We start from the raw sequence: 17532 nt of genomic DNA on the forward strand, positions 1-17532 counted from the left end.
TGATGTTTTGAGTCATTGTACCACTAATTCTTACCATTCTTTATTGATTAGTTCAGCTTTATTCTTCCTTTATCAAAATTCATTAGTTCTCTAGGATAAACCAGTTTACAACCAGTTTTACTGTGTGATCCTCTTGAAAATTGTACGTTATTAGAACACAAATTATGATTATTTCATCTGGATCAGAATTTGAGGGACCAATGAGCTTCTTTCTGTATCCAAGTATCTGTGACCCGCCTGAAAATTAGGTATTTGAGTTCCCTTTACTTTGAAACAAGATACTTCTAAAAAGAGCTTTGGCACAGTTCCCCATTAAAAAACAACAACTCTGAATTAATTATTTTAAATCTCATGTGGCCTGCCCCAGATCCATGTCCTTGTTTTTGCTTGCCAACAACGTAGAAATGGTTTGTCATGAAATTTGGGAATATTAGTTTTTATATATTCTGAAGACAATAGGAACACATCTTTTTCATTTCTGCAAGCTATTTGGATAACACTGATAATTCTCAGGTGATTAAAGCAAAGCATGTCTTTTCATGTCCATGTTTCTGTAATACTGCATACCCAAGTTTACATATGCTTGTGAACATGATATTAAAATAAGAAGTCCAGCTTTTTAAGATTTACAGTTTGCTTTCTTTGATCGCTGAAACATAATCTGCCAGATATGATATAAGAATTCTGTTAGACACTTGTCGTTGGCACATTGGCAGTACTTTCGATAATGAGCGCACATACCCTTTTATAATTGTATTATCATGATTAACAGAAACTTTTATTGTAATGGAAAGCTTTATAAGTATTGCTTGGCAACCATTATTTAACTGTAAATGACTAGAAATCTGTTTAAAAGAATTACGTTTCCAGAATTTTTTCTCTCCCTGCTTTGTATGTGTGTATATACCTGTGAACGCACCCATATAGGTGTGGATTTGAAGAAAGAGACAGAGCACGTGTAAGTTCATGCTAATTGAATTTCTTGTTCCTGTCTTTCTTCATTGCAGGAGATGAAAGTTCCCCTAATTCTTTGAGTAGAGAGACCACCTTGTCTCCAGATGCCAGCTTGGTACCTGTGGGGACTTCTCAGCTATTCAGAAAACGATCAAAAAGTGATCCTGTTCTTCAGGCCTTTCCATCCAGAGGTGACCTGATTCTTCTCCCTTTTCCAGAAAATATTCTTTATCTCTTTTTTTTCTGAGACCACAAAATGAAGGAGATTTATTAGCATTAAGAGTGTCCCATCTCAAATGATGTTGTTGCCTTGGAGCTATAAATTATTCAATGAAAAATGATGGTGGTCTTGTTAGAATCAGGGTGATAAGGTCCAGTGAGACCCTCACCTCAGCCAGAAGAGCAAGAGTGGCAGTTATACACCAACCCCCACCCACCCCCACCAGTTCTTCCAAGGCTGCGGAGGGGAGGGGAGGGTTTGGCTACAGCCATCAGAACTGAGGCTGGGTTTTGTAGACATGATGAATTTGCAGAGCAGTGGTGCTGGAGGGCTGTTTTCTATGCCTGCCTCATTCTCATTCTAAAAGGATCTTTCACTAAATATTGCTATTCAGCAGCCTTTGCAGAACCAGGTATTGATAGTCAGGTTTCTTACAGTAATTCTGCTAACAAGGCAAAGAACAATAAAGAAGCTTTAGGAAAGGGAAGGGAGTAGTTGCAGTGCATCAGCCCACATTTGAGTATCTCTTTTTCCCCCTCAAATGTATTACCTTTAGAAATGCAATGTCCGCCTACACACACACACACACACATACACAAATAGAACGTAGGTAAAAATATTTACCAACATTACAACATTAACTTTTAAAAATATCAGAAAGATATTAATAAAATCGGCCCGTTGGAAATACAATTTGAAATATTATTTAAGTACTAAATAAGTCAGTATTTAAATTGAATTATTTTGCAGGAATTAACAATCAGTATATCTCAAATTATTGACTTTTTAAACAATATCACAAATGTTTTGGACAAAGTTGGTGTTGTGATCCAAGCCTGTCTGGATTTTAGCAAAGCATTTGATAGAGTTCCAATTAATGAGCTCATAAAAAAGTTGTACAGGGCAGGACTTAACCACTGGGTGGTTGATTGGTTAGGAAGTTGGCTCAGGGATAGATCCAGGGGTGAAATCCAGCAGGTTCTGACAGGTTCTGGAGAAACGGTAACAGAAATTTTGAGCAGTTCTGAGAACCAGTATTGGAATTTTGAATAGTTTGCAGACGCATCAAATACCACCTCTGGCTGGCCCCAGAGTGGGGTGGGAATGGAGATTTTGCAGTATCCTTCCCCTGCCATGCCCACTAAGCCATATCCCACCCACCAAGCCAAGCCCACAGAACCGGTAGTAAAAAAATTTGGATTTCACCACTGGAGATCCTAGTGTCTGATTGTTAATGGGCACAGTCTGAACAGAGACCAATCAAAAGTGGTGTGCCACAAGGCTCAATTCTAGATCCTGTTCTATTCAATGTGTTTGTAAGTGATGAAACAGAAGGATTGCTAGGGAAGGTTTATCTTTTTGCTGATGTCCCAAAAGTGTGTAATAGGTTGACATTCCTGGTAGTATTTGCAACACAGAAAACAATTTGGCATTGCTAGAAAATTGATCAGAAATCTGGAAACTGCAGTTCAGTGTTCCTAAATGTAAGATCATACACTTAGGAAAAAAGAATCCTCTGGCAGCATACACAACTGGGGGTACAGTGTTAGACAGACAGAATTGCCCTATCCATGTTGGGAGTGGTCTCAGTGGTCTTTGTTAGGTTTACTGTTGCTTGTTTGATAGTTTCTTGATTGGAGTATTGTCAGTGGTGGGTTTCAAATAATTTAACAACTGGTTCTCTGCCCTAATGACCAGCTGGGTGGGTGTGGCTGGGTGGGCATGGCTGGGTGTGTGTATGACAGCACTCAGCATCTTGCAGCACTCTGCCACCCAAAACGAGGCATAGGGGTTAATTATAAAAGTGGGCTTGTGTAGATCTACATCCAGCAAGCAAGGGGTGTGAACTGCACAGAAAATACCCTTGTGTTTGGTTATGAAGAAATATCCCCAAAGTCAGATGCAGAATAAAAGTAGACTGACTTTTAGCTACACACCTCACCAGCAAACAGCAAATTTTGAAGTTCTAGGTAAAGACGATTCATTTTAGGATGAGTAACCACAGTTTGCTTGTTGGAGGTTCCTCAAGGAATGCTGGGAAACTCTGTATTTTAAAGAACATTTGAGGGAGTGGTGTAGAATAGCCCTTCTCTGCCTGAGGCTGTAGAGTCCTGGCACTAATCAAAGCACTTTTTGTGAAGCAACTGATCAACACTGACAGGGTAAGCCACTAGTATATGAAAATAAACTCCACTCCCCCTTCTAGTACTGAGGTTACCTAGTTTGGTAATGAAACATCTGCAAGAAAACCATCAAGCTCAGCACCAAGGAACCCACATGTCAACCCTGAGCTACAAATATTCTCTTCTATCGATAAACACTTTTTGGTTAGAGGGATCCAGAGCCTGCGTTATATGAGATGGCTCCCAGTGGATTTCATTCTAAATTTTGATACGATTTCTGTAAATAAGGAATGTAAATTATAATGGTTGAGTATCTGATCCTTCATACATCAAAAAAATACAAAGCTAAGGGATAAACAAATAAAAACAGATTTGAAAAAAGAAAAGGCTTAGGAAAGAAAAAGTGAAAGTGTAAGAAAGAAAGAGAAAAAGGAAAACAGAAAAAGAATGACTTCCAACTTTCTTTGGTACAGAGTATGTAAAAAAATATATCAAACTCTTACTCTAAGATTAACATTTGTCTACATTATTTCCATAATCCTTTATTTAATCATCAAAGCCTAGATCAAGTTTTAATTTCAGTTTCTCACAAAAAGTCCAGTAATGTTTCATATCGCTTTAATCACTATTTCTTAACGAAACCACAACTGATTTATTTAATTGCACCAAACTAAATAAAACAGGAATGGCAAATCCTAAACTCTAGTGTAGACCCATCCTTCTCAACTTTGGCAACTTTAAGGTGCATGGACTTCAATTCTCAGAATTCCCCAGGCAGCAAGAAGTTTGCCCATCTTGCCAAGACTGAAAAACGCTTGGCTACAGATAGAGATTTTTCCATTCCTCTTTTACTTGTTCCTACCTTACTTATGAGCAATCATAATGCAAAATCCCCATTCCCAATTCACCTCACAATAATGATAATGGAAAATCCCCATTCCCAACTCACCTCGCAGTAATGATAATGCAAAATTCCTATTCCCCGTTTTAGGCCTGGAAGGCCTCCTGCGCCACCTGGAAGCCAAAACTGGGCGCACGAGGGACTCCTGGGAGAGGTGGGGCAGGGCCAGCCAGAGGTGGGATTAGCTGGTTCTCTGAACTGGGCAAAAAGTTAACAACTGGTTCACCCGAATCGGTGCGAACCGGTTGAATCCCATCTTTGGGAATTATTTGGTTCTTGATTGTTAGTTTAATGTTAATCTCTGGTCATCGGCAAGTTGATTGCTAGTGAGTTGATGGTTATGTCTTTTTTGTTCACCTTTTGGCTTTTTGATTGTCTCTTTTGAATGGGATGTAGATACTGTTTTTGCTTATGTGCCGGTTGATGGCCAGTTAAGTTGAGTGCCAGATTTCCAGGAATTCTCTGGTTTTTTTTAATGGACTTGACTTCGTCTATGATGATCATAGTTTCCCTATAGAAACTATGCTTAAGTCTGTCCTGGTGTTGTGAAATTAAGGAGTTTTCATCATGTTTTCTGATTGCTAGGTAGTGTTCATGGATGCGCTCTGATAGTCTTCAGCCTGTTTGTCCTACAAAGTGGCTGTTTGCAGTCCTTGCACTGAATATTACAGGTGACTCCTGTTTTTCTTCTGGGATTGCTGAGTCTTGGTTAACTTAAGATGTTTTAGAGCAGTGATGTCAAACTTGTGGGCCGGATGCATCATGTGCTGCCCCCCCCCCCCGGTTTAGCAAAGAGGGGAAGGTTGTGATGTCACGTGACGACAATGTGACATCGCGAGTTTGACACCCATGTTTTAGAGGGCTTTAGTTGGTTTGTGTGCTACGTTGATGTCATGTGGTTGTAATAACCCTTTGGTGGTTTCTGAGATGGTTTTGATTTATGGCAATGTTATGATTTTATAGCTTGTGTTGGTTGTGCTATATTGAGTTGAATGTAGGCATCCATTTTGTTGGAAAATAGGACATCTATTTTCTTTTTCTGATGTTCAGGTTGCTGCAGTGTGTTTGTGCTCATCTAAATAGTGTTCTTGCACAGCTCCTCTTGTGGTAGGTTGCATTGTTAGTTTGATAGTGGAATACTTGGTTGGTGTGGGTGGTTTTACTATAGACTTCTATTTTCTAGTTTGCCATCACTGTCTCTACTGATGAGGATATCTAGGAAGGATAGCATGTTGTTTTTTTCTTTACTTAATAATCTTTCCCTTTTTAATCCCATATGTTTATCATTTCTGCTTTTGGGTAATTGGTCTGCCTTTTAAATCTTAATTTAAACTAATTGTAGTTTTGGCTAATTACATATACTTGACTGGTGAAATACATTGAAATTATCCCTCAGGTAAATTTACATAGCTTCTCTATGTAGTATGTAGTATAGTTAATTTCTGGATAATAGCTTGGATAGGGTGATTAAAATAAGCATCTCCCATATTAAAAATAGATTATCACCACTTCTAAGACGAAGATTGTTCTTCTTTTTAGTTTCAAGGATGGCAAAAAAATTCTACTCTCTTTCTAGTTATTCGTTCATCATTTCCTCAGACATGCTCCTGAAAGAGTATTTAAGATGTAGGGTAGGGTAGGGTATTGTGATATAGTGTTAAAAACAAGTCAACAAGTTCTTCTGATCCCAGAGTTTGTTGGTTAATCTTTGGATAGTCACACACACTGGGCTTTTGTAGTGATCACATCACAACACAATCTAGGTACCCTGCTCTGAACTCTGAGAAAGACAGCAATATTTTTTTTTTTAAAAGGGGGTGGTGGAGGGAATGGGGTATGTGCAAAAAACAAATTTTTGTAATTATGGAATTTGTGTTTTGTTTGTAACATTAATTAACAATGATGAATATTCTACAATGGATTCCTGATTTATAATAACAAATATCTGAAGTGTAGTGCAGATACCTTTTACTCAGTAATTAAAACTAGGTGCCGTTCAGTTTGATTTGGCTTCTGAGATTGCTATTCAGGCATATTTTTATGGGGTTTGGTGATTAAGCTTAATTATGTGATTCTGCCAATTATAGAGGTATCCTAAGAATCCAACAGTTCGATCAAAATGTCAACATAAGCATTGCAATTTATGATGCAAGCTCTGCCCCAACATATATCTAACATTGTGATGAAAATAGAGCATTTTGTTATTTTATTTATGTATTTATTAAATTTGTATGCCACCCATCTCACTAGAAACTCTAAGTGACTCTATTGGTAATGGTAAAAATGGCCGAGTTTGCATTGTGGTTTGTAGTGTGCTTTCCTCATTCTGAGTTTATGACTGACTCTGTGTGTGTAAACTACTAGGGCGCAACCATTGGGATTTTTATTTTGTTTTATTTTGTCTCCAGGTCCAGTGCTAAGTTGTGAAGCTGCTACTCAAACAGACCGAAAACCACAGCTGGCTACTGTCGTTTTGCGGAAAAGTCTGAGAGCAAAGGCTGCTGCACGCTCAAGGCCTCAGTCTTTAATAGACTACAAATCATATATAGATACTAAGCTTCTGGTAGCCAAATTCTTGGAGCAGTCCTCCTGCAACATGACGCCTGACATACATGAACTAGTAGAAGACATCAAATCTGTCTTAAAATCGGATGAAGAGCACATGGAGGAAGCCATCACCAGTGCCAGTTTCCTCGAGCAGGTAAGATACAAACTCCTAAACAGGTTGCAGCTCTGCTTGGGGAAGGAAAGGCTAGGTCAAAAGGAGACTCGGTATACATTGCTGTCTGGTGTTAGCTTTCTTTTTCTTGGGAGAAGACAAAGTAATCTTTCATCCTAATCTGCTAGTTATAGGTTTCTTCTTTAATTATAGTTATTCAATTTCTGTGAACCAAGTTAGTGAACAAGAGCAGAAGATGGTAGACCTTTTGTCTTTATTTAATCACTTATGTTGTTTTTTTAATTTTTTTTCCCTTCTCTCCAAAATTAGTAGAAACAGATAGTAGTTACTTAAGGAATAAATGTGATCTTATCCTATATTTGCACTATCCAGTTATGTTGCAGTTCTTAAGGGTGAAATAGAATTTTGTTTACTTAGTAAGTTAATGGGAGAGGTAACTTGTGGCTGAAGCTCTCCCCAAGTTTAGCTGGTCACATGAAGGGCCAGGTCAGCCCTTTGCAATGCTGTGCATGCTTGTCTGTAGAACATGGATAAGGATAGATATCTCCAGATGACAAAGTAGAGAAAATAGGGAGTTTGTCCTTGCAGAATTAGATCATCCTTCTTAGACTGACAATTCTGGAAATCCATTATTTAAAAAAAAAATTAAAAATATGGGAAGAAACTAAAGAAGTGAAGAAAATTACTGCTGATGCTAAAGCACACTCACATACATATGCACGCAGACCCCAAAACCCTCTGCAGTTGGAGCAATATTCATTTGTGTCATATCCATACTTTTGCAGTTTCACTCACTTCTTTCTAACTAAATGGCTTAATTCCCAATCAAAAGGAAATATGGCCCAAAGTGTATTAAAAACATGTCCTGATGGCTAAAGGATTCTCCACCTAGGTGTTTAATGAAATAGCCAGGTATTATATGAATACCTTATTATATATAATAAGAATTATATAATACATACCAGGTATGTATTATATTATATGTTTTTAAAATTTACTTTATTCAATTTCTATAGCCACCCACCTCAGCCAAGTGACTGGGTGTTTTACAGTTCTAAAACAATAAAAACATCTAAACAATAAACAAATACATACAGCAGCCGAAATAGTTAACCAACTAACAATAAAGTCAATAAACAGAGCCCTTAACACATTTGGAGCCCCAGGCCCAAGCACAGTCACATTTTTAAAGCCTTGCAAAAGGCCAATACGGTTGTGCCATTCTAATCTCCAACGGGAGGATGTCCCATAGAGAAGTGGCCACTGCCGAAAAGGGCCCTCTTCTGATCCCCAGAAGTTGACACTCTTTGACTGATGGGATCTTCAGCATGCCCAATCTGCTTTTAAAATTATATTTTAAGGCAGCTAACGTTTTCTTTATCCTCACATTTCTTAGATAAAAATAGGATCGGCAGTTGACAGTGTAATGTTCTTTCTTTCCAAAGGTCATGACTCCTGCTCACTCAGCCATAACAGGAGCACACACACTGCCTTTCAGGAGGCACCCGGGACTTTTGCACTTGGAGAGCTGTGGAGATGTAAGTACTTTTACTGCAGCCGGAACTCGGGGGCCAGACAGGAGGACGCAGCGGATGGAGCCAGAGCGGCCTCACAGCCTCATTGGAGTTGTCCGAGAAACAGTACTCTGAGCTCAGGTGCTTTTTGGTTCGTGGGGTGCAAGGATCGGAGCAGGGAAGCAGATGGATGGAGGGACCCTTAATCTGTGTTTCTCACTTACCATAAATACTGCTGCTTTTGAAAGAGTATTTGAGGAAAAAATTGGAGTAAATTACTTCAAAGAAAACCACGGTGCATTATAAATATAGCTCTAAATCAGAAAAAAAGGATATTCAGGTGGAGTTAAGATATATGAGGATACAGGTAAAGAAGGAGGAGTTTTCTTTATAAAATCAAATAATTGTTTCTACATAAACTTCGAGTGTTGTCCCTGGTATGTGTGGGTTTCATTTTAATGTTGTTTTATATCTGAAAGGGAATATAAAACAGAGATATTTACAGTGTAGGGAACTGAAGTATGTATTCTCATTCACCCCTTTCCTTTTTGATAATGTTGCACTACACATTATTTAGCACGATAATTTTTTTAAAAAGTATAAAGAAGCTGTTAAAATGACATTTGGGGTGAATAGAGCTATCACTTTACTGTACTTAAAAGTGCTTCATGAACCTTCAGCTGTCCTTTTTTATCACTTCAGGTGCAAAAGTGCTTAAACGTAATAGGTCATTCAGGTGTTCTGCTGCTGTTCTCAGCTCATAAACTACTCATTAATCTTGAAAAAATTGATTAATAAAATCAGAGCAATGATACATTTTTCCAGGGCAGCTTTATTACCAAAATGATGTTGGGAGAATGAGCAATCTTATGACAATGTGGAGACCTTCAAAAATGATTCAAAAGAACTTCAGCCTGGAAGGAAGTGAGAAAATAGTACAGATGCTATTTATTTATACAGCCTGAAAACAAAATGCCATTGATTTTAAAAGTTAACTCATAATCATCAATCCATTAAAGAGGTGGCCTCCTTTTTTGGGATCATGAAGAAGCCTGACAAAAAAATAAATTGCATTCATGACTATCCAAAAATGCTGGGCTTTATAAAGGCTGAAGCACTTCTTGTGAATCATTTTCGAAGTGCGCATTGCTCTCTAAATGTTTTATAGGAGTGATTTTTTTTCTCTGCTTAAAACTTATAGATACAAATGTATTTCTACTGATTTTTTTTCACAATTTGGCTTAATTATTAGAATTCAGGAGAGAAAAGAGAGGGTTTTTTTTCTCTCTCCCTAAATCTTTGCTGACTTAAAATACATTCTGCACATTTCAAAACATTTGTCTGTAATGGAAGAAACTGGTGGTACCAGTAGGCGCCATTGCTTTACATTTTTGGGTTTTTACTTTCAGCTTCGTGAAATGCTGATGATCCAACTTTTCTTTTCCTCAAATTATTTGTCTTAATTCAGAAAATTAATAAACTGTATTTAATTGTGATTAAAATTATAAATGAAATAAAACGTTTTCCGGTTTCTTTTTCTTGACATCATACATGATCTATTCCAATTTGTTTCCTCAGTGTCACTGATAAGCTATAGCAGGGTTGTGGACTTCTGGACTTCAACTCCCGGAATTCCTTAGCTATGCTGATTGGGGAATTCTGGGACTTGAAGTCCATAAGTCTTAAAAGTTGCTAAGGTTGAACAACCTTGGGCTGGTTCAGACCTCTCTTGAGTTTATCTCATTGATATCTTCATCTGAAGCATGATTCAGTAAAATAATTACCTATTTTCCACAGGAAAACCATGACTATAATTTTTTGGTGAGGGTTCAATGAAAGGTAATGCCTTGACTTTCATGACTAAATACAGTAAGAACACTTTAATAAAGGAAACAGCAAAGTGATCCTTGAAATTAACCCTTTTTTTGCCAATATTTATTTCTGCAGATAATCACTATTTACAATACATTCTGCCAATGATAGACAAGCTTCTTAAAATGTCACAAAATATCCATACTTTATCTCTTAAAGCAGGTCCTGATGGGCCTTCCCATCTGTTTCAATCAAACAAATGCCCACAAAGTTGTTTCACATGGTGCCATATCTGGATCTTAAAGAAGATGGAGGTGGTGAAGTCCAACTTCACAATTGCCTCTTAGATGACTTGTGAAGTGATGCCTAGTGTCATGTTCATTTATTTATTAAATTGATTTCTGCCATCTCGCCACAACATTAAAACAATAAAACCATTAAAAATATACATATATATTTAAATACAATAAAATTATGGATTGTGATTAAAAAACAGGAAGGGAAGGTGCAGAATGTATATGGAGGTGGGATCATCTATTAATCCACCAACTATCCACACCAACTGCAGAGCCAAGTCTTCAGCTTGTCGCAGAAAGGAGGGTTAAAGCCAATTTCACTAGTATGATGGGGGCCTATCTCATATTGGTAAAATGTTCCAAAGGACAGAAACCCTGGCAGAGAAGGCTCTTCTGAATTTCCTGACTGATGGGGTCCAGAGCATGCCTTCTCTGCCAGCACAGGTGGCAGAGACAACTGTGGGATGAGACAACTCAAGTAGCCTGGACTCATGCCTTTTAGGGCTTAAAGGTGATAACATCTGGAATTGCATCTGGAAACAAACTGGAAGCCTGTAAAGCTCTTGGAACAGCAGTGCAGTCACTGTCCTGGCATCCCTTTTTGGAATCTGCAGCTCTTCCATGAACCATGGAGAGAGTCAGGAATGATGAGTCAAGAGAAGTCCCAAACATGATCCTGTCCAAAAGCTTGCTCGCCATTTGATTCCAGGTCACTATGCTGGTTTCAGCAGGGCCCTGCTGAATAGATGCCCTCTGGAATCTATTCAGAGCCATCGCTCGCTGGGGTCCAATGGGTCTGGCCTCCCCATGGAAGAGGGTGGCATAAGAGAGTCTCAAGGACACCAGGATGTGATCTGATCATGACGGGGACAATATTAAATCCTCCATTGCCATTGTTGCAACAAGATCATCATATCTGGTATGTGACCATAATCCCAAGTTGAAACCATGATGATCTGAGAGAGTTGTGAAGTAAAGTTGATCATGATGATATAAAGTTGATAGTGTAAGGTTTCAATAAATCCTTATGAATATCCATCTGCATTCCCCAAAAATTAGGAGCATGAAATTTTCCTGCCAAAGCATAGGTTTTAATTTGGGGATGGGGATGGTAAAGCTTATTGATATTCTGTCGCCTGGTGCTTGGTTTCTGGATCTGTTTTTCACTGGCTATCATGACGCTATGAAAAAAGTTTTTATTTTCATTCTCACCACTGCATTTGTAGCAGGGTTCCAGCTCACACACAATAGCAACACCATCTTTTGTCAAGTAACTTTCAGTCAAATGAAGTAAAAAGAATGGATGTGAAAGAACATGACAGAGCTTCTAGTACATCAGAACTGCTAGCTTAAAATATTGGAGACATCTCTTTTCATTCAACCCTTTTTTTTCCTTTTCTTTTTATACAAAGTCAAAGTCAATACAAAGTCAAAGGACTACATAGGGACCAACGGAGAGAAACAAAAAATGGGGGAAGAGGAAAAAAGGAGAATGGATAAAAATATAGGACAAGCAAAGAAAGCAAGGAACTTTAAGGGGGGGGGGAAAGGGAATTGAAATAAATTAAGGTTGAAATATTAATGAGATGGGAATATATAAATACGAGACTTTTTGAAATGATGGAAATGCCTCGTTTTTTATTTTCTTTATAAGATTATGAATAACAATCTTAAAATGTTCATTGAAATGTAAAAAGATGATTGATGCTGATGCTGTGGAGATAGAAAAGAAAGAAATGAGTAAATGGGAACATAGGGTTTTAACATAAATGGGAAAACACAAAAGAGGGGAAAACGAGATAGAGTTGACTAAAGATTAAAATTGGGGATGGAGGGTTAGATTAGAATTTTTAAGAGAAATGCAAATAGGGAAATAAAAAAAAGGGGAAGGAAAATATATTGATAAAAGCATATGAGAGATGTTGGGAAAAAAACCTGGATGTAATCATGTACCTGGGTGATATTTTGCTCAGAAAAGATACATTGTTTGTTGTTTGTGTGTAAAAAATAAAAAAAAATCTCAAAAAACCCTACAAAAAACCTTATTTTTGAGCAGTATTGATTGAAAATACAGCCATATTTTAAAGGACGAAGCAAGCTAGATTTCATAGAAATTGGTACAGGGAATTGTTGGGTGGTATTCCCCTTTTTTGATGTTTTAAGATTATATGATATAACATTTATAATTTTTTCTGATGAGAACATTGCTAAATTGCAAATCTTTCCAATAGCTGGAGGGTGGCACGATGGCTCAGTGGTTTACACACTGGGCTTGTCAGCTCGAAGGCTAGCTGTCCAGATTTGAGACCAGGGTGGATTTGATTTAAAACAAGTCGATTTAAATCATGATTTAGATCATGATTTGAATCATGATTTAGATTTAAATCATGATTCAGTCAAAGCTGGCTGAGGAACTCTGGGAGTTGAAGTCCACAAGTCTTAAAGGGACCAAGGTTGGAGATCCCTGATGTAGAACATGATTCAGTTCATGATTTAAATCACTAGTAAAAAGGCTTGATTTAAAACAACTCAATTTAAATCATAATTTTTAAAGAGCAGTTATCATCTCTGTCCCACAGAGGTCTGACCTCCTCTGACCTGCTGTTGACTCACCGACAATCCCATTCACTTTAATGGGATGGCTGGTCATGTGGCAGTAACACAACAAGGTGAGTGACGTGGTAGGCAGCAGGTGAGTGGATGCCCACTAACAGGTGCTGCCATGATGGATCTGAAATGACTGGTGCTCTTTAAATGTAAAGACTCATTCTTGCTGGTAGTTAGAATCTTTAATATCATTTGCAAACAAAATGAAGGTTTCCTATTTAGTTAGCAGAGCTTAGATTCAGTGAATGAGTGTACCAAAAACGTAAATATTTCAGAATATACAGCCTCATGCTACATAACTAAGCTCCATTTCATGTTAAATAAGCTAAATTATTAATGTTTCTTACAAAGAAAACTATCTTTAGATAAATTTTTACTCCAAAAGCATTTTTATTAAAATAAATTTGAGAAAAATAAAAACAATCCCATTTAAATTAAAAAATCTGATTTAAATAAAAAAACATTTTTTTAAATCAATTTTTATCCACCCTGTTTGAGACAAAAGCGCCAAGTGACGGGGTTTGTTCCCATCCTCATCCCAGCTCCTACCAGCCTAGCAGTTGAAAGTGTGCAAATGCAAGTAGATAAGTAAGTACACTATGGTGGGAAAGTAACACCACTCTGTGACGTTATGTTGACCACAAGACTGGAAATGTCTTCAGACAGTCCTGGCTCAATGGCCTTGAAACGAAGATGAGCACCATATCTTATAGTTGGCAATGAATAGCAGAGTAAAATCCACAGAGACTCCTTTACTTTACCAGTAGCTGGAAAAACATATAGTATTGTTACAGCAAGCTGTTTGGAAGAGATAATGCCTGTTGCTGAACTGATTTTAGAGACTTATGACAAAAGTGTATGGAATGTACTTCCCAATCTTTTCCAGTTCTTGCTTTATCATGTGAGTGAGCTAATGCAAACCAAACACATTAAGCACAAGGTGGTGTGAACACCCTCCCTCAAATTTCTCTGCTTGGGTGATTTTCAGACCAGTACAGAGGAATTTGTAAAACATCTGACAAAGTCACTCAGATCTGTTTCCAGTTGGAATCCATGTGTGGTGCAGGTCCATTAGAGATGCTTACTCAGCTATTTAGGAACAGTTTCGTCCTGTTGGACCCGACAAAGGGGGCAGGATTCTTGATGCTGTCAATGCAACCACCTGCCAATTAGTTCCCTGCCCTTCTTGGCTGATGAAAGTTTTTTTGTATAGTGACTGCCAGTGTTGTGGCTTGCCAGCTGACTCAGATGATGATGTTGGAGAGGAACTTGGGACAGTTCTGGAGTCTGGGAAAGGCTCTGATGGACACAGAGCCGGTCCCAGCCACCAGAGAGTTAGCTGCCTTTGGAGGCTGATACGAGTGAGGAGGAACAGCTGGTGCCTGTTCCAGATGCATGTAGAGAGGTGAACAACAGATGACAAGGAGTCAACTTGGGAAGCGAAGCACAGGTGAATGCTGAATGGCCCCTCCCTGGCTGGGGAATAAATAGAAGGAAAGAGAAGCAGTTGTCGTAGGAGACAGCAGTTCGTATTTCTGAAGATTTTGCTCATTGTTTTGTGCCATAAAGAATGCTTGCCAGAACTTAATTTTCAGCCTTTCGGCTGGGAGCTCACATACCTGGATTGTTGCCATCCAATCTGTCACCTTCCTTTTTTAGAGAAGGTGGTAGAAAAGGTTGCGTGGCAGCTTCGGAGGTCCTGAAGCTGCCACAGAACACCTATCTGAACCCCTTCCAGTCAGGTTTCAGAGCCGGTTATGGGCGAGAAACAGCATTAGTCACACTTGATGATCTCTGGCAAAAGCAAGATGAGGGTAGGGCATCCATCCTTGGTCTCCTTGACTTTTCAGCACCCGTCAATAACATTGACTATCGTATCTTTTAATTCAGATGCAGGATCTGGAGCTGGATGGCAGAGTCTTGTGCTGGTTTGGCTCCTTTCTTCAAGGCCACACCCCATTTGGTGTTGATAGGGAGCGAGAGCTCCGGTCATGGCCGCTCTTTTGTGGAGTGCCGCAGGGCTCAGACCTGCTGTACAATTTGGGGGTTCTCTTGAATTGAATCCTGCTCAAAGAGCAGGAGCTGGTTGTGGCTAGAAAACGATTTTGTCTGGCAACTTTGTGTTGTGTTTAGTTGTGCCCTTTCCTGGATTGCGAGTCCTTGTGCTCAGTCACTCAGGCTGTGTCATCTCACATCTGGATTACTGCATCGTGCTACATGGGGCTACTCTTGAAGAAAATTTGGAAGCTATAGCTGGTTCAGAATGAAGCCGTACGGATAGTTCCTGGGGTGTCCATATTACACTGCTGTAATACTGGTTGCTTGTTTGCTACCTGGTCCAATTCAAGGCATTGGTTACACCTTTGAAGCTCTTTATGGCATGAGACATAGTTTGGGATTGGCCACCTGCATTGGCAGAAGGGGCAATCTGGCTAGACCACATTGGTCAAGGAATTCCAGCTTGGCAGGGTCCAGAAGTGCCTTTTCTATTGTGGCTCCCACACTCTGGGGAACATTGTGCTCCCTGAGGTGAGATTTGTACCCACCCTTTTGGCTTTCAGAAAGGGCTTGAAAACCTGGCTCTGCCAATTGGCCTGGAGCCCCTTCAGGGAGGGGGGCGTCTTATACAGGAGGTGGCTGATGGACTAAGACACACACACACCCCACCTCCATCCCATGTGCATCTTGCCCTCTTCTTTTCCATCTTTGTTAATTTTAAGTAAATTTTAATATTTATTTTTGATATTGAATGTTTTATCTAGTTTTACTTGTAAGCTGTCTAGAGTTGCTTCTTGGTGAGATAGACAGCATATAAATTAAGTAAATTAAATAAATAGACACGAAAGACCTCTCACAAAAAAATCCCAAAACTTCCAATCAATTAATGGTACAGTGAATGTACTGCAATAATTTAATGAACTGCATAAATCTTGCTTGTTTGTTTACTTATATGAGCATATGTATATCTTACTTCAAAATGAGAAGCTATTTCCCAACAGTTTCATTAAATTAAATAAAGTAGGTCAGGAAAAAAACTTCTACCACCACCAACTTAACTCACCCATTCAGTAGCAGAACTATTGTAAAATGGTAAACCAATTTCTAATCCTCACAGGCGGTTCAAAAATTAGACACATACATATTTCCCCTGTTTGAGCACATTTCTTTTATTCCTAAAATAAAAAATAACTTACTATTTGCCTTAAAATTAAATTATTCAAATGCAGTAAAAATGGTAAATCTGAGGCAACCTAAACTTTGTTGTAAACCCACTGAAATTGAAGTTTGGTACTACATTTTCCTGGGTTTTTTTGCAGGCTGGAAATGATATAAAATAAATAGTTCCTTTGATCACACAATCTTCCCATATCAACTATTAAAACCATCCGTATTCAATGAATTCTTAACTTCTAATCCATATTATTCTTAAAATATTCTTTGGAGATTCTGGAGTTGATTACAAAATGAAAGAAAAGAGAAAGAAAGCCCTAATAAGGGACTTTTTGAATTGGACGATCTCTGGCTGTTCCAGAAAAACATATTGGGAATTCAAGTTAAGGACATGTTGAAGCTTACACAAGCATTTGTTTCATTTCTTTAAAACGGATCACTCCTAGTCGTATCTTACTTTCTTAGAATGTCTTATCAGGAAGGCTCTTGGGTATACCTAAAATAGAACAAACCTATTTTAAGAGCCAATGTTGAAGGAAAGATTTGGGTCTTTTTAACTTAGAACGGAGGCCATTTTTCTTGATTGTAGGGATCAGGAAGAAAATTAATTATGGTCTTTCCTTAATGGAAAAAAAATAAAATTCTTTGTAACTTTCAGGTTGTAGGTGGTGGTGTTCCTGTGCTGATCACAGTAATACATGCTGACAGACAGTCTTTACAAATAATTGCAATATTTTGTAAAGCAGCTCACCATCAAAAAAGTTCCACTTGCTTGTTTCTGAATGGAGGATGTCTTACACAAAGGTAGTCTACATATAAATATATGTATTATATATTTATAATATGCATCAAATGTTTGTAATATATATTACAAACCTGTAATATATATCGGAAAGCCGATGATTCCACAGCTTGGTATGTCTATTCCACAACAAGGTAATTTTACTGAATTATTGCATTGAATAAATTTTCTACTTGGGTTTTATGTAGTGTATGCCATTTTTCTCCTAATCCATACAACTTTGTGTTTCTTCAGCTACATTTCTCTATTTAAAAGTGAAAAATTCATCCTACCCTACATGTAGAAAAAAGCAAAACAGAAGGATGAAAAAAATCCGATTTTAGGCCAACTGAATATATAGTACGTATGTATAGTGCGTATATGTATATATCTACATATATACAAATGCAGAAATATGCATTTTTTTCACAGCTAAATAAATACAATAGGTGAATTTAGTTAAATGTCCAAAG

At 38.1% G+C, this 17532-nt stretch overlaps 1 protein-coding gene across 4 annotated transcripts in view; it reads left to right on the forward strand.

Annotated features, from left to right (window-relative positions):
• ENTREP1 (endosomal transmembrane epsin interactor 1) overlaps nucleotides 1-9911 on the forward strand; it is a 33048-nt gene extending 23137 nt beyond the window's left edge. For all 4 annotated transcript variants that reach the window (XM_058167366.1, XM_058167362.1, XM_058167363.1 and 1 more), the window contains 3 exons: nucleotides 1008-1145; nucleotides 6607-6899; nucleotides 8324-9911. In XM_058167366.1, coding sequence (XP_058023349.1) covers nucleotides 1008-1145; nucleotides 6607-6899; nucleotides 8324-8527 — 635 coding nt within the window. In that variant the 3' untranslated portion in view covers nucleotides 8528-9911. The remainder of the gene's footprint in view (nucleotides 1-1007; nucleotides 1146-6606; nucleotides 6900-8323) is intronic.
• The last annotated feature ends 7621 nt before the right edge of the window (nucleotides 9912-17532 follow it).

This window comes from Ahaetulla prasina, chromosome 2 (genome assembly GCF_028640845.1).
Source record: "Ahaetulla prasina isolate Xishuangbanna chromosome 2, ASM2864084v1, whole genome shotgun sequence".
In the NCBI taxonomy this organism is placed as follows: Eukaryota; Metazoa; Chordata; class Lepidosauria; order Squamata; family Colubridae; genus Ahaetulla; species Ahaetulla prasina.